At 45.7% G+C, this 16234-nt stretch overlaps 1 protein-coding gene across 5 annotated transcripts; it reads left to right on the forward strand.

The window, feature by feature from the left end:
* Positions 1-1971: 1971 nt before the first annotated feature.
* ITLN1 (intelectin 1) lies at positions 1972-14448 on the forward strand. 5 transcript variants are annotated; one of them, XM_030936722.1, is made up of 8 exons: positions 1972-1983; positions 5228-5291; positions 6660-6758; positions 7913-8160; positions 8789-8947; positions 9588-9708; positions 10892-10995; positions 14171-14448. In XM_030936722.1, exons 2-8 carry the CDS (start codon positions 5234-5236, stop codon positions 14321-14323), a joined length of 942 nt encoding a protein of 313 aa, XP_030792582.1. In that variant the 5' UTR covers positions 1972-1983; positions 5228-5233; the 3' UTR covers positions 14324-14448. The 5 variants fall into 5 exon arrangements, with proteins under 5 accessions (XP_030792582.1, XP_030792581.1, XP_030792580.1 ...); XM_030936721.1 differs by lacking the exon at positions 1972-1983 and adding an exon at positions 3218-3236; XM_030936720.1 differs by lacking the exon at positions 1972-1983 and adding an exon at positions 4319-4438.
* The last annotated feature ends 1786 nt before the right edge of the window (positions 14449-16234 follow it).

Consider the following 16234-nt stretch of genomic DNA (forward strand, 5'->3'; position numbering starts at 1 on the left):
CAGCCCCCAGCCTTAGCTGCCTCCCCATGGGGCAGCGGTTGGCACCTGCAGCCCCCTGTGTCTGAGCTCACCGCCCTGCAGTGGGCTCCCTCATGGCCTGAGCCTCCCCGACGGGCGCTGCCCCCTGCTCCGTGGCGCCGGGTCCCATCGACAGCCCAAGGGCTGAGGAGTGCAGGCCCAGCTCCGGACTGGAGGGCAGCTCCGCCTGCAGCCCTGGTGCAGGATCCACTAGGTGAAGCCAGCTGGGCTCCTGAGCTGGATGGGGATTTGGATAACTTTTATGTCTAGCTAGAGGATGGTAAATACACCAATCAGTACTCTGTATCTAGCTAACTCTGTGTCTAGCTAACCTAGTGGGGACTTGGAGAACTTTTCTGTCTAGCACTGTGTGTCTAGCTCAAGGATTGTAAACGCACCAATCAGCACTCTGTGTCTAGTTCAGGGTTTGTAAATACAGCAATCAGTACTCTGTGTCTAGTTCAAGGTTTGTAAATACACCAACCGGTACTCTGTATCTAGCTAACTCTGTGTCTGGCTAACCTAGTGGGAACTTGGAGAACTTTTCTGTCTAGCACTCTGTGTCTAGCTCAAGGATTGTAAAGGCACCAATCAGCTCTGTAAAATAGACCAATCAGATCTCTGTAAAATGGACCAATCAGCAGGATGTGGGTGGGGTCAGATAAGGGAATAAAAGTAGGGTGCTGGAGGCAGCAGTGGCAACCCTCTGGGGTCTGCTTCCACGCTGTGGAAGCCTTGTTCTTTGCTCTTTGCAATAAATCTTGCTGCTGCTCACTCTTTGGGTCCATGCTGCCTTTATGAGCTGTAACGCTCACAGCAAAGTTCTGCAGCTTCACTCATGAAGCCAATGAGACCACGAACCCACTGGGAAGAATGAACAACTCCAGATGTGCTGCCTTTAAGAGCTGTAACACTCACCATGAAGGTCTGCAGCTTCACTCCTGACAGCAAGACCACGAACCCACCAGAAGGAAGAAGCTCCAGACACATCTGAACGTCTGAAGGAGCAAACTCCAGACACACCATCTTTAAGAACTGTAACACTCACTGTGAGGGTCCGTGGCTTCATTCTTGAAGTCAGTGAGACCAAGAACCCACCAATTCCGAACACATAAGGAAGATACGAAAAAGCAATAAAAACAAATAAATGAAGAAACAGGCCACACTCAATATTTTAAAGCCATAAATTATTTCTAAAATGATCTATAGATTCAATGTAATTCCAATAAAATTCTAAAAGGTGTGTGTATGTGTGTGTGTGTGTGTGTGTGTGTGTGTAGAGGCAAACAACCAAGAATAACCAAAAAAAGAAGAACAAAGTGAGAAGCTTTGCTCTACTGGATATCAAGACATTTTATAAATCCAAAATATTTGGGCCAGGCACGATGGCTCACACCTGTAATTCCAGTACTTTGGGAGGCTGAGTTGGGTGGATCACAAGGTCAGGTGTTCGAGACCAATCTGACCAACATGATGAAATCCCGTCTCTAATAAAAATACAAAAATTAGCCAGGCATGGTAGCGCGTGCCTGTAATCCCAGCTACTCAGGAGGCTAAGGTAGGAGAATCGCTTGAACCCAGGAGGCAGAGGTTGCAGTGAGCCGAGATCGCGCCATTGCACTCCAGCCTTGGCGACAGAGAGCGGCTCTGTCTCAAAAAATAAATAAAAATAAATAAATAAATAAAATATTTGGAGCAATATGGTATGGGCACAAGGAAGTGCTGCTTTCCATCACAGGCCAGTGATTACTTTTTGGGAGGGAGCTCTGTTATCTGGAAGCGGCATATGGGAAGCTTCTGGGTGCTGCCAAAGTTTCATTTCTGGGCTAGGATGATAATTACACATCCTATTTGGCTTTTTTGAAATTCATTAAACTGCATATTTAATGTCATATCTTTTTCTGTATGTGTAATTTTACAATAAAGCTTCTCCAAGTCACTTGGAGATGTAGATGTGGAACTGGAGTGAGTTGGTGGGGAGGGGCTTTCTTCCACACTCTTACATCTTTGTGCACATACATACTGTCACATATGTACCTATACTCCCAGCACTTTGGGAGGCTGAGGCAGGAGGATTGCTTGTGCCCAGGAGTTCGAGACCAGCCTGGCCAACATGGTGAGGAACCCGTCTCTACAAAAAATACAAAAGTTAGCAGGGTGTGGTGGTGTGTGCCTATAGTCCCAGGTAATTGGGAGGCTGAGGCGGGAGGATCACCTGAGCCTGGGAGGTTGAGGTTGCAGTAAGCTGAGATTGTGCCACGGCGCTCCATCCAGCCTGGGCAGTAGAGTGAGACCCTGTCTCAACATAAATAAATAAATGAAATAAAGAGAAGCTGCTGTCAAGCAAGACTGGATCTTGCCCTCTCTCTCGATTTTCTATTTCCTGAGGTAATAGATTTACTTTTTAGAAAAGCCACTTTGAGATGGGGTTTCTATTAGTTACAGCTAAAAAGAACCAGACTAAACTAAATCAATGTCCAGGGCAGTGGGGTTTAGAGGAAGTTGTGTGGGGAACAGATTCAAGAGAAAGTAGGGGCAGAATCAATGAGATGCAATCACTGATTGGATGATGATGGTTAGAAGGGGTTATGTCCCTAAAATAGATGTACCGTTTTCCCAGTCTATTAGATGGCATCATGTACCACTAAGGATGAGATGCATAATGATGTTAAAGATGTCAAAATACCAAAAAAGTGTCTTAGGATCAACTAAAGAAATTACCAGAACTATAAATTTTCTTTCTTTCTTTTTTTTTTTGCAAATATGTTACTGTTTTATTAATTAAGCCATTAGGTTTTCAGGTGGTTAGTTACACAGTAATGAACAACTGAGGGGATGTTTACTTTTTTCTCTAGATCTTGAGCCCTTGTTGTTAACTTTATAGACACGTATTTACTACTGTAAACAGTAAATTTAGAGACTTTATTTATTTATTTATTTTAGACGGAGTTTCACTCTTATTTCCCAGGCTGGAGTGTAGTGGTGTGATCTTGGCTCACTGCAACCTCTGCCTCCGGGTTCAAGCGATTCTCCTGCCTCAGACTCCCGAGTAGCTGGGATTACAGGCGCCTGCCACCACGCCCAGATAATTTTATATTTTTAGTAGAGACAGGGTTTCACCATGTTGATCAGGCTGGTCTTGAACTCCTGACCTCAAGTGATCCACCCACCTCGGCCTCCCAAAGTGCTGGGATTACAGGCGTAAGCCATCGTGCCTGGTGAGAACTCTATTTCTAAGATAATTAATCATTTTCTGCATACACAGAGCAAATAGCTTCTAATAGACTTTAAATTTACAAAAGTATAATTTTTTTTACAGTTTTTCTTCTTGGGCGCTATTTTATTTTCTTCTATCAATATATAAATATTTTGTGCAAATCCGTACTTTGAACCAACAAATAGTAAATATTAGCTTAACAAAAAAGATATTCACAATCTTCGTAACAAAAGATTGCAGTATTATTAATGCTATAATGACATTATGTATTAGGTGTATGATATCACTGGGGAAGAACTGAGCAATTCTATTATAGCTGCAGGGTGGCATTTGAGAACTTCATGACATAGAAACAGGAATAAGACAGGAGGTTCGAAGCATCAGAGAGGTTTCATATTGATTCAGTTTCAAATGAAGTCTGTAGTAAATTTTCCCTAGTTTGTGGCAAAATGACAAAATTAAAGACAAAGTAGCGAGTCTTTGTGTGAAGCTAAATTTATTCAAACTAAAGATTTACACTTTAAAAAAAATCTTTTATTCTTTTTTTTGTGTGTTTTTTCCTTTTTCTAGTTCTATGAAATGATAATTATGGCCAATGTTTGATTTCATTTTATTTATTTATTTAGAGATACTGTCTTGCTCTGTTACCTAAGCTGCAGTACAGTGGCATGATCATAATTCACTGAATTTTCTGTCTCCGGGGCTCAATAAATAAATAAAATATTTGGAGCAATATGGTATGGGCACAAGGAAGTGCTGCTTTCCATCACAGGCCAGTGATTACTTTTTGGGAGGGAGCTCTGTTATCTGGAAGCGGCATATGGGAAGCTTCTGGGTGCTGCCAAAGTTTCATTTCTGGGCTAGGATGATAATTACACATCCTATTTGGCTTTTTTGAAATTCATTAAACTGCATATTTAATGTCATATCTTTTTCTGTATGTGTAATTTTACAATAAAGCTTCTCCAAGTCACTTGGAGATGTAGATGTGGAACTGGAGTGAGTTGGTGGGGAGGGGCTTTCTTCCACACTCTTACATCTTTGTGCACATACATACTGTCACATATGTACCTATACTCCCAGCACTTTGGGAGGCTGAGGCAGGAGGATTGCTTGTGCCCAGGAGTTCGAGACCAGCCTGGCCAACATGGTGAGGAACTCAAGAATGCTCCCGCCTTGCCTCAGCCCCGCCTGAGACTACAGGCAAGTGCCACCATGCCATGCTAATTTTTTTATTTTTATTTTTAGTAGAGAAGTGGTTGCCCTATGTTGCCCAGGCTGGTCTGAAACTCCTGAGTTCAAAGTGATCCTCCTGTCTTGGCCTCCCAAAGTATTGGGATTTGAGCCAATGTGCCAAGCCAGCAGATGCTTAATTTAGAGAAAGTTTTTATTTTGCACAAAAGAAAGGCACAAAAACCCAAAATCAATGCCAACTCTTGTTAGTCTCTTCATCTACTTGTTTTGTTTTCATGGACTTTGACACAGGTTCATAAAACCCCCAGATCTGGGAACAATGCTAGTAGGCGATATTTAAGATTGGTTTGTTTCTTCAGAACCTGTTAATTCCACTGTGTAAATTACCTCCCTGAGATAACCAGAAGCCTCCCCAGCACTGGGCATTGTGCCAGAGGAGGGTGAGGCTGGAAACCTGGGTTTGACCCTGCTAGGCTTTCTCCATAAAGGTTTCAGCCCCTCATCCCATATCAGGAGTGTTTTTGGAGAAAGCTGCACTCTGTTAAGCTCCAGGCTGCAGTGTAGAGAGGGAGTGAAGGAGCTCTCTGTACCCAAGGAAAGTGCAGCTGAGACTCCGACAAGGTCTCTGAGTTGGGGGAACCCTGTTTTCAGCTTAGGTCTGCTTTTGATCTCAGAGATGTGTGAAGTTTAAACAAAAGGCAAGGGCTTTTGGAGTCTTTATAGGACTGGACAGGGGTGGGGCAGGGATGTAGAGAAAAATGATGGCCAAGACGACGACCTTCATCTTGCTTTCTTTAGATTACGATGAACCAACTCAGCTTCCTGCTTTTTCTCGCTGCGGCCACCAGAGGGTGGATTACAGGTGAGTCGCTCTGCTAGGGACAGAATTCCTTCAGCTGGGTGGCTCCTGGGATCCTGGTCTCTCCCAGGACACAGAGCGTATCTTTGAGATGCACAGAGGCTGGCTTGCATATAGACTGAGTGCTGATTTCTGGTCTCTGGTGGGATCTGGCCTATGGCAGTGAGCGTGTTGCTTGAGGCATGTCCTGGGTCCAGGCTGTGTGCTTTTGTGTGGCCCTGAGGGGGCTGTGGTAAGAACTGTGTCACCTCCCAGCCATTGCCCACTCCTGTGATCTTGGCTGTGGGATTTCCATGGGAACTACATGGTCTGGCTTGTGCCTGGAGAATGTTCTCTTCACAGTCTTCCTCTCTACAACAAGAATAACAATGACATTTAAAAATTTGTATTTTCCCTCACTGTAAATTTTTTTTTTTTTTAAAGAAAAGGCTGTTTCAAAATATCTTCTTACTTCATCTTTGCAAAATCACTGTTTATTAACAGTGTTTTAGGTATGAGAAAACTGAGATCAGTCACCTCTGACCTCAAAGCTTTTCCCCTAGACTGTTCCAATAGTTTGCAGACTTTTTGGAGTAGAGATTAGTCTCACTGCTCCCTACTTCACACCCCATGTTTCAGCCATATTAAGCAGTTTGTAGTTCTACAGCTGGGCCACGCTGTATTTTTTCTTTTTTTTCTCGAGGCCTGTGGATATGCTGTTTTCCCTGCCTTGGATTCTCTTCCTACTGATAAATCATGTTTATTCTCTCAGAAGAAGCTACGATGTCACCTGGATTGAAGGTCTTCTGTGACTAAGACATGAGACAACCCCTCTTGCCTCCTTCTCCCAGGCAACTGCCCTACTCGCTGTCTGTCCTTTCCATTCTCCATTTTTACCTCAGAGTCTTTCTTTCGTTCTCTTGAGTTTGTCTTTCTTCTACCATTTATTCTTCTCAATCCAATTTTCTGTTGACTTGTCAGCAATTCCCTCTAGAGGCAAGCTCTTGCTGGGGAAGTTTAATGTCTTTGATTACTCAGTGCTTAGGGCAGGACCCAGCACAAAGGCAGGTCGTGTGGCGGGAGGCCCGCATTAAGCCTGTGCTGGCTGTCGCATCGGACGGGGTGAGTGGGTGTGAAGCTGATGGGCTGAGTGGATGTGACGCTGATGGGCTGAGTGGATGTGACTCTGATGTGCTGAGTGAATGTGACGCTGATGGGCTGAGTCGGTGTGACGCTGCTGGGCTGAGTGGATGTGACACTGGCTGTCTTAGGCCTTACCACCCTGGCATTGAGGTTCTGCTACAGTGGTGGAATGAGCGTGGGACTGTTGATAGGAGAGGCTAGGTTTTGTGTCAGACCAGGAATGAGAGTCGAACTCTGTGTATTCCGTAGATGAGGCTAACACTTACTCCAAGGAATGGACCTGTTCTTCGTCTTCATCTCTGCCCAGAACCTGCAAGGAAATCAAAGACAAGTGCCCTAGTGCATGTGGTGAGTGATAAACACTCAAACAGAGCTCAGTGAGGGTATCAGGATTGTGTCTTCTGGGAGTCATTTTGTCTTTTAGTTAAATAAATTGTGGTAAAGTATATGTATACATATTACAATTTGCATAATATTTGCCATTTTCAGCAACAGTAAGTGTGCAATTCAGTGGCATTCATTGCCTTCAAGGTTGTGCAACCATCACTGCTATCCATATGCAGAACTTTTTCATTACCACAAACAGAAACTCTGTACTTAATAACTAGGAGGGGCCGGATGCGGTGGCTCACAACTGTAAAGTGCTCACCCAGCACTTTACGAGGCTGTGGCAGGTGGGTGTGGTGATGCACACTTGTAATTCCAGCTACTTGGGAGGCTGAAGTGGGAGGATCGCTTGAACTCAGGAGGCAGAGGTGGCAGTGAGCCGAGATGGTGCTACTGCACTCCAGCCTGGGCAACAGAGTGAGGCTCCATCTCAAAAACAAAAACAACAACAAAACAAAACAAAAAATAACATGGAGTTATTAAGCAATAACTCCCTTCCCTCAGTCTCTGGTAGCTGCATTCTACTTTCTGTCTGTATGAATTTGCCTAGTGTAGTTACCTCACGTAATTGGAGTCATACGGTATTTGTCCTTTGGTGTCTGACTTACTTCATTTAGCACAGTGTTTTGAGGGTTTGTCCATGTTGTAGCATGGGTATTTCATTCCCTTTTATCCATTGTTGATACATATATGCACACACACCATGTTTTGTTTATTCATTCACCTGTTAGTGAATATTTGAATTGTTTCTTCTGTTTGACTCTTGTGACTAATGCAGCGATAAACACTGGTGCAAAAGCATCAGCTTGAGACCCTATTTTCAGTTCTTTTGGGGATAGAACTGCACTGGAATTTCTGGGTCATATGATAATTCCATGTTTAACTTTATGAAAAATGTCACTGGGATTTTATACAATTCTATGTTCTGCCTCAGTTACAGGAACATGATCTTCTGAACTCAGGGAGGCCCCAGTAGCCCTGGGAGCACTGAGTGATGTGACTCAGGACAGGAGCCTTTAGGCCATGTTTCTGGTTCCTGGGGCCTTTCTTGTCACGGGGCTGAGATGAATCCTGAGCTCTCAGACAGGGAGGCTCTGGGCTGATTCTCTCTACAGATGGCCTGTATTTTCTCCGCACTGAGAATGGTGTTATCTACCAGACCTTCTGTGACATGACCTCTGGGGGTGGCGGCTGGACCCTGGTGGCCAGCGTGCACGAGAATGACATGCGTGGGAAGTGCACGGTGGGTGATCGCTGGTCCAGTCAGCAGGGCAGCAAAGCAGACTACCCAGAGGGGGACGGCAACTGGGCCAACTACAACACCTTTGGGTCTGCAGAGGCAGCCACGAGCGATGACTACAAGGTTGGTGCCACTTCCCACCCACTAGGGTGAGGGTGAGGAGTAGAGTGTGGCTGGCCACAAGCCTGCAGGGGGGAGGGCTGGAAAGTGGGGATGTGGGGAAGGGCTGGAGAAGAAGAGAGAAATACATGCACCTTTTTTTTTTTCTTTTCTTGAGACGGAGTCTCACTCTGTTGCCCAGGTTGGAGTGCAATGGTGTGATCTTGGCTCATAGCAACCACTGCCTCCTGGGTTCAAGTGTTCCTCTGCTTCAAAAGTAGCTGGGATTATAAGTGCTCACTACCACACTTGGCTAAGTTTTGTACTTGTAGTAGAGACGAGTTTTCTCCATGTTGGCCGGAATTACTGACCTCAAGTGATCTGCCCACCTTGGTCTCCAAAAGTGCTGGGATTACAGGCATGAGCCACCACGCCCAGCCAACTTACATGTAGAATCACAACTTCCTCCTAACAAGGCTGTTAGGGCCCTGGGTGTGGTGGGATCATCTGCTGGGAGTGGGGTGTCTGAGTGTGGCTGGCCATCTGCTCACCTGGAGTCCAGAGCTCTCAGTCCAGCCGTGGCTGCATGTGTGGACCTTCTGCCTCCTGGGACCTCCTGGCCCAGTCAGGCTCAGTGTCTGTTGCTTTCCAGAACCCCGGCTACTATGACATCCAGGCCAAGGACCTGGGCATCTGGCACGTGCCCAACAAATCCCCCATGCAGCATTGGAGAAACAGCTCCCTGCTGAGGTACCACACCAACACTGGCTTCCTCCAGACACTGGGACATAATCTGTTTGGCATCTACCAGGTACAGAGGGCTGCTGGCTGGGACTGGTTTTCATGGGTGTTCAGAAAGCAAGTGTTAGAGGTTAGGCAGCAATCATTTTTTAATGGGCCTGTCTTCCATATTCTTCTAACCTATATTTGCTAATGGCTTCTGTTGCTTCTCTTAGGAATTCTGAACCAGGAAAGAGAAAAGATCTATGGGAGGAGTGGGGGCCTGGGGTAGGGATAGCATTAGGAGAAATACCTAATGTAAATGACGGGTTAATGGGTGCAGCAAACCAACATGACACGTGTATACCTATGTAACCAACCTGCACATTGTGCACATGTACCCTAGAACCTAGAGTATAATAAATAATAATAATAATAATAATAATAATAATAATAATAAAAGACCTATGGGAGAGGACAGCTGGGGCAGGAAGAGTGTGGGTGGGTTGGGGAGAAGGAGAGAGAGAATGAAGTGATCTAGGCTGCCACAGAATCACAGCTCCTGAGTAACTGGCAGCAGTGCCAGGGAAAGATTCTTAGTTTGACTGGTTTTGAAGTAATCTCAGTTACTGAGAAAGCATTGTTTCCCCTCTATGAATGGCAGCATCCCAGGAGATGCTGGTAATGGCAAATCTGTTGTCTTTACTCCATGACTTTTTCTTTCTTTGTAGAAATTCCCAGTGAAATATGGAGTAGGACGGTGTATTACTGACAATGGCCCGGCGATCCCTGTGGTCTATGATTTTGGTGATGCCCAGAAAACAGCATCTTATTATTCACCCTATGGCCAGCGTGAGTCTTTAATGATCCTCTGAACTCTCAGTAGGAAAGGGAATACATTCAACTGTGCTAGGTAACAGTTGTGCATCTGACTGAAGCCTGGTTCTCTTCTGTAATGTTCCCTGTGTTGCCTCACTTGTTTTGCATGGCTGCCTTTGAGATCTGAGCTGTTATTAACATCATTTTAGGAAACTGAAGCACTGAGAGGTTTAGAATCTTGCCAAGATCACAAGGCATATGTGGAAGAGTTATCAATTGGGGTGAGAAATTTGGCTCCAGATTTTTTTTTTTTTTTTCTTGAGATGGAGTTTCACTCTTGTTGCCCAGGCTGGAGTGCAATTGTGCAGTTTTGGCTCACCACAACCTGTGCCTCCCAGGTTCAAATGATTTTCCTGTCTCAGCCTCCCAAGTAGCTAGGATTACAGGTGCCCGCCACCATCCTGGCTAATTTTTGTATTTTTAGTAGAGATGGGGTTTCACCATGTTGACCAGGCTGGTCTCCAACTCCCGACCTTAGGCGATCCACCCCCTTTGGCCTCCCAAAGTGTTGGAATTACAGGTGTAATGAGCCACCGTGCCTGGCCAGGCTGCAGACTCCAGACTCTTCACTCCTAACAACCCACTCTCAGCCCTGCAGGAGCTTGTTAGGACCAGGCCAGGCCATGTGTATAGAACAACCAAAAAAATGGCAGGACTTTTTTTTTCCTTATTGTGAGTTTATTTTGTGTGAAGCCAAAGGTGGTAGTACAGTTTGCTTCGCAGAGCCTGAGCATATATTATAGAACTCAAAGCTGTTATTGTTTACATTTGGGAGTTGAGAGTTTAAAACAAAGGAGAAAAGAAAAATGTAAATAGGAACAGAGTGAATACATCTGTTAACTGCTGAAACTCAGTCCTTGTAGATGTTCAGTGGTGATCTTCCCGCAGAGTTGAATTTCTCTTCACAAGCCTCTGGCAGATGAGGAACCCTCTCTGAGGACCAGCTCTTGCTCTCTGGGGTTGGGAAAAGTTCCCTCTTAGCTAAGTTTGAGGCCAGGATGCACCAGCCATTGGCCACAGAGGTGCTGGGCTCCACCAGTACAGCTGGAGTGTTGGGCTGTAGCCTGAGCTTTGGCATCGAGAATCTCAGGGCTGGCCTAACAAAAGTGATTTCTAGCATCTTCCTTGAATGCTGTTTTGTGCCTCTTGTTTTCAGTGGAGTTCACTGCGGGATTTGTTCAGTTCAGGGTATTTAATAATGAGAGAGCAGCCAACGCCTTGTGTGCTGGAATGAAGGTCACTGGATGTAACACTGAACACGTGAGTCTCTATGGGGACCACAAGGACCTGTGAGTAAGGTCGCGTTTGTCAGTGTGTGTTGGTATGTGTGTGTGTGTTGAGTGTGGTATGACTGGTGTATGTGTGTATGTGTATGGTTATGTGACATTCTCTTGCTCATTGCTAGGCTTCAGGGGCCAGGGCTGTGGGACCCTTTATCCAGGTGTACACATCCTGTCCCTCTGAGGACCAAAATCAAGGAGTGAGGCTTCAAAGAACCATTGCTGGGTGCTCAGGCTTTGTGAGAAAACACTTAATCGCTTGGAGGTGGGGTGAGGTTTGTGTGCAGAAACATTCTGTAGTAGTCTTTAGAGCTGAGATTCCTTGCGAAACACAGGTGTTATTTTTCTTCATCTGAGATTTATATTTCAGAGAAAACCTGGGCCTCCCCAACCCTAGCCATGGTTTGCCTAGATACACACTGCACTGGGGAGTTGCTGGGACAGTCCTGGACATCACCTTCTAGAAACCTCACTCAGGCCATCCCTTGTGTGGTTGAAATGTTAAGGCTCAGGAATCCCGAATGGTGGATTGATAAATTCCAGTGATTTTAAATGGAATACCAGTTGTATTAGTCCATTTTCTCACTGCTATAAAGAAATACTGGGCCGGGCGCGGTGGCTCAAGCCTGTAATCCCAGCACTTCGGGAGGCCGAGACGGGTGGATCACGAGGTCAGGAGATCGAGACCATCCTGGCTAACACGGTGAAACCCCGTCTCTACTAAAAAATACAAAAAACTAGCCGGGCGAGGTGGCGGGCGCCTGTAGTCCCAGCTACTCGGGAGGCTGAGGCAGGAGAATGGCGTAAACCCGGGAGGCAGAGCTTGCAGTGAGCTGAGATCCGGCCACTGCACTCCAGCCCCGGCGACAGAGTGAGACTCTGCCTCAAAAAAAAAAAAAAAAAAAAAAAAAGAAATACTGGCCAGGCATGGTGGCTCACGCCTGTAATCCCAGTACTTTGGGAGGCAAGGCAGGTGGATCTCTTGAGTTCAGGAGTTTGAGACCAGCCTGGGAAACATGGCGAAGCCTTGTCTCTACAAAAAATACAAAAATTAGTCGAGTGTGGTGGTGCATGCCTGTGGTCTTAGCTACTTGGGAGGCTGAGGTGGGAGGATCCGCTTAAGCCTGGGTGGTGGAGGTTGCAGTGAACCAAGATCACACCACTGTACTCCAGCCTGGGTGACAGAGCGAGACCCTGTCTCAAAAAAAAAAAAAAAAAAAAAAAAAAGAAAAGAAAAGGAAAAGAAATATCTGAGACAGGATAATTTATAAAGAAATGAGGTTCAATTGGCTCATGGTTCTGCAGGCTGTACTGTAAATATAGTGGCTTCTGCTTCTAGGGAAGTCTCAGGAGGCTTCCAAACATGGCAGAAGGCAAAGATGGACTGAGGTGTCTCCCATAGCAGGAGCAGGAGTGAGGGCAGGGGATGTACTACACACTTTTTTTTTTTTTGAGACAGAGTTTTGCTCTTGTTGCCCAGGCTGAAGTGCAATGGCACGATCTAGGCTCGCCACAACCTCTGCCTCCCGGGTTCAAGCGATTCTCTTGCCTCAGTCTCCCAGGTAGCTGGGTTTACAGGCATGAGCCACCACACTGGGCTAATTTTGTATTTTTAGTAGAGATGGGGTTTCTCCATGTTGGGCTAATTTTGTATTTTTAGTAGAGATGGGGTTTCTCCATGTTAGTCAGGCTAGTCTCGAACTCCTGACCTCAAGTGATCTGCCTTCCTCAGTATCCCATAGTGCTAGGATTACAGGCATGAACCTCCACACCCAGCTGGTGCTACACGCTTTTAAATGTCCAGATCTTGTGAGAAGTCACTCACTATCATGAGGACAGCATCAAGGGGCTGGTGCTAAAATCATTCATGTGAAATCACCGCAATGATCAAATCACCTCCCACAAGGCCCCACCCCCAACACTGGGGATTACAATTTGACATGAGATTTTGTGGGGACCCAAGTCCAAACCATATCACCAGTTGAATACAGAGGATGAGCAGGGAAGTCTAGAATAACATGGTTCTCATTTGGGTGAGTGTCATTTATGAAGTCAGAGTGTCTGGATGATGAATAGGTTCTGGGTCAATGAGGGATATAATTAACTTTGTTTTGGTAATCTGGGGCTTGAGATGCCTGTGTAGATATCCAAGCTGGATTTTGAGGTCTTCAGCACAAGAAGCATCTCGACAGGAGATGGAGATTTTGGGGCCATCAGTGAATTTTTAGTAATTGAGGCCACAGTTGTCATGCAATTTATAAGGGAGAGGGAGATGGGTCCTCCACTAGGGAGCAGTGCTTAGAGGATTTATGAAAGAAGAGTACAGACAGGGGCTCTGAGCATGAGTGTTTAGAAAAGTTGAAAGAAAATCAAGACAATAATGTCACTAAAGCTAAAGGAAGAGAGTTTTGTTTTGTTTTTTTTCATTTTTGAGACAGGATCTTACTGTGTCGCCCAGGCTGCAGTGCAATGGTGCTATCTAGGCTCACTGCAACCTCCACCTCCCAAGTTCCAGCAATTCTCCTGCCTCAGCATCCTGAGTAGTGGGACTACAGGTGCCTGTCACCGCACCTGGCTAATTTTTTTTTGAGAGGAGTCTCGTTCTGTCACCCAGGCTGGAGTGCAGTGGCATAATCTTGGCTCACAGCAAGCTCCGCCTCCCGGGTTGATGCCATTCTCCTGCCTCAGCCTCCCGAGTAGCTGAAACTACAGGCACCTGCCAGCACACCCAGCTAATTTTTTTTTTTTTAATTTTTAGTAGAGACGGGGCTTCACTGTGTTAGCCAGGATGGTCTCGATCTCCTGATCCACCCACCTCGGCCTCCCAAAATGCTGGGATTACAGGTGTGAGCCACCACACCTGGCCTGCACTCGGCTAAGTTTTGTATTTTTTGTGGAGACAGGGTTTCATCATGTTGGCCAGGCTGGTCTCGAACTCCTGGCCTCAAGTGATCCACCTTCTTCGGCCTCCCAAACTGCTGGGATTATAGGTGTGAGCCAAGGAAGAGACAGAGATTTTTACAGGAAGGATAGATCCACACTGTCAATGGAGAGTCTGATGAAGACCACAGAAATGACTGGATTCGGCTGTTAAGATGGCATTGGCCTCACCGGCAGATCTCTTATTACTGCCTCTTCCTCTCTTTGTTTCCCAGCACTGCATTGGTGGAGGAGGATACTTTCCAGAGTCTAGTCCCCAGCAGTGTGGAGATTTTTCTGGTTTTGCTTGGAGTGGATATGGAACTCATGTTGGTTATAGCAGCAGCCGGGAGATAACTGAGGCAGCTGTGCTTCTATTCTATCATTGAGAGCTTTGTGGGAGGGAACCCAGACCTCTCCTCCCAACCATGAGATCCCAAGGATGGAGAACAACTTACCCAGTAGCTACAATGTTAATGGCAGAAGAGAAACTAATAAATCATATTGACTCAAAGCTTGGTGTTTCTGTGAATTCCTTTCCTCTAGGGGTGAAGCACTGTAGGAAATTTCAAAAGCACGTGTATTGCTGTGGCTGATTGAACTTCAACTGCTTGTGTGTTTGGACTCTTAGGACTCAGGAATCCTGACAGAGAAACATGGCATCTCTACTTCCCTTTCAGATAGCCCTTAAAATAGCCAGAGGAATACAGGGCAAGGGGAAAGGAAGCATTTATCCTAACCCTTCCTAACTCATCCACATGGACTGATCAATTTGTATCCTCAACCTGCAGACCCAAAAGGAGAAAAGAGTTCATTTTGGGGGGTGCACCAAAGGAGATATACCCAATATCGATATCTAGTATGTTCTAACCTTAGTGACTGGGCGTTCTCCTTAGGGAAGAATGGGCTGGCATGATATGATGATGGTGACTCTCCTTGGGCAGTGGCTAAACCATTCCTAGGCTCCCATCTGCAGGTGCTCATTCAGAAGGAGCCATGTGGCCAAATAATTCCCAATGGGTTATTGGTACAGATAGGATAGGGATGGCATCAGTTCTTATCCAGACTAAATATTAGGCATAATATTGTGTTTCCTCCACAATACAAATTGGATTATGACAAGCCCTTCCAATTCTTCCCCACTCTAAGTGTCAGTTACTTCTCACTGGCTAGAAAATGAAGTTTAAAGTTCTTAGGCCTTAGAGGAATTAGAAGAGGAAGGGGAAGAAGGGAAAGAGGAAGGGGAAGAAGGGAAAGAGGAAGGGGAAGAAGAAGGGAAAGAGGAAGGGGAAGAATTTTGCTTAGAAAAGGTTTGGGAGGGTTGGGGTGCAGTGACTCACGCCTATAATCCCAGCACTTTAGGTGGCCAAGGTGGGCGGATCACTAGGTCAGGAGATCAAGACCATCATGGCCAACATAGTGAAACCCCGTCTCTACTAAAAATACAAAAATTAGCTGGGCACGGGGGCATGTGCCTGTAATCCCAGCCACTCAGGAGACTGAGGCAGGAGAATTGCTTGAACCCAGGAGGTGAAGGTTGCAGTGAGCAGAGATCGTACCACTGCACTCCTGCCTGGGTGACAGTGAGACTCCATCTCAAAAAAAAAAAAAAAAAAAAAAAAAAAAAAAAATGTCTGGGAGGATTTTCTTTGTTGTTTAAACTAGGTCTATTTAGACCTGGGTTAGAAATTGTTAGTATTCTCTCTAGAGCCTTTTTTTCTTTAGTTCTTTCTACCTTTTTAATAACTCATTTTCTGTCATCTGTTCTTCCTGCCTTCTCTCTTACCTCTTTTCCCCATTCTCTATCCTGAAACACAGATGTCTCCGTCCCTCTTCACTCTCAGATGCCCTTCTTCCAACTAGAGGAGACAAACCAGAGTATGTTTTTACCTCTGGTTGGAGTTCCCCTGTATGTGAGTCACCTTTTGTGTGCCAGACACTGTTGGCTGGGAGTGCACAGACCAGTGGTGGGAGAGAGAGGTGAACATTTTTTTCTCTTTGATATATTCCTTTATGAATTAATTCCAACAGTATTCATTGAGTGTGTACTAGTTCCTGGGCTAAGTGCTGGGGATACAGTGATAGAGAAGTGTGATAGAGAAGACCGATGAATTCAATTCTAAAGCTGCAGGTGGTGGAGCCCAGGGGCTCTTTAGGTGCAAGGTGATAAAGTCTCCCATGAGAGCTTCCCGGGGAACTGTGGAAACACAGGAGAGTGATCCCCAATCCAGAAAGGAACGTTAGGAAGAACCTCTCAGAGAAGGTGGCTTTACCTTAATTCTCCCTGCCACCTTGGTGTG

The sequence above is a fragment of the Rhinopithecus roxellana genome, chromosome 8 (assembly GCF_007565055.1).
Source record: "Rhinopithecus roxellana isolate Shanxi Qingling chromosome 8, ASM756505v1, whole genome shotgun sequence".
Classification (NCBI taxonomy): domain Eukaryota; kingdom Metazoa; phylum Chordata; class Mammalia; order Primates; family Cercopithecidae; genus Rhinopithecus; species Rhinopithecus roxellana.

Excerpts from the sequence above, each read along its gene's own strand:
- ITLN1 (XM_030936722.1), top strand. The coding sequence starts at position 5,234 with ATGAACCAACTCAGCTTCCTGCTTTTTCTCGCTGCGGCCACCAGAGGG. Across the intron at positions 8,161-8,788 it reads CCACGAGCGATGACTACAAG|AACCCCGGCTACTATGACAT; the intron begins GTTGGTGCCACT and ends GTTGCTTTCCAG. Across the intron at positions 10,996-14,170 it reads CTGGATGTAACACTGAACAC|CACTGCATTGGTGGAGGAGG; the intron begins GTGAGTCTCTAT and ends TTTGTTTCCCAG.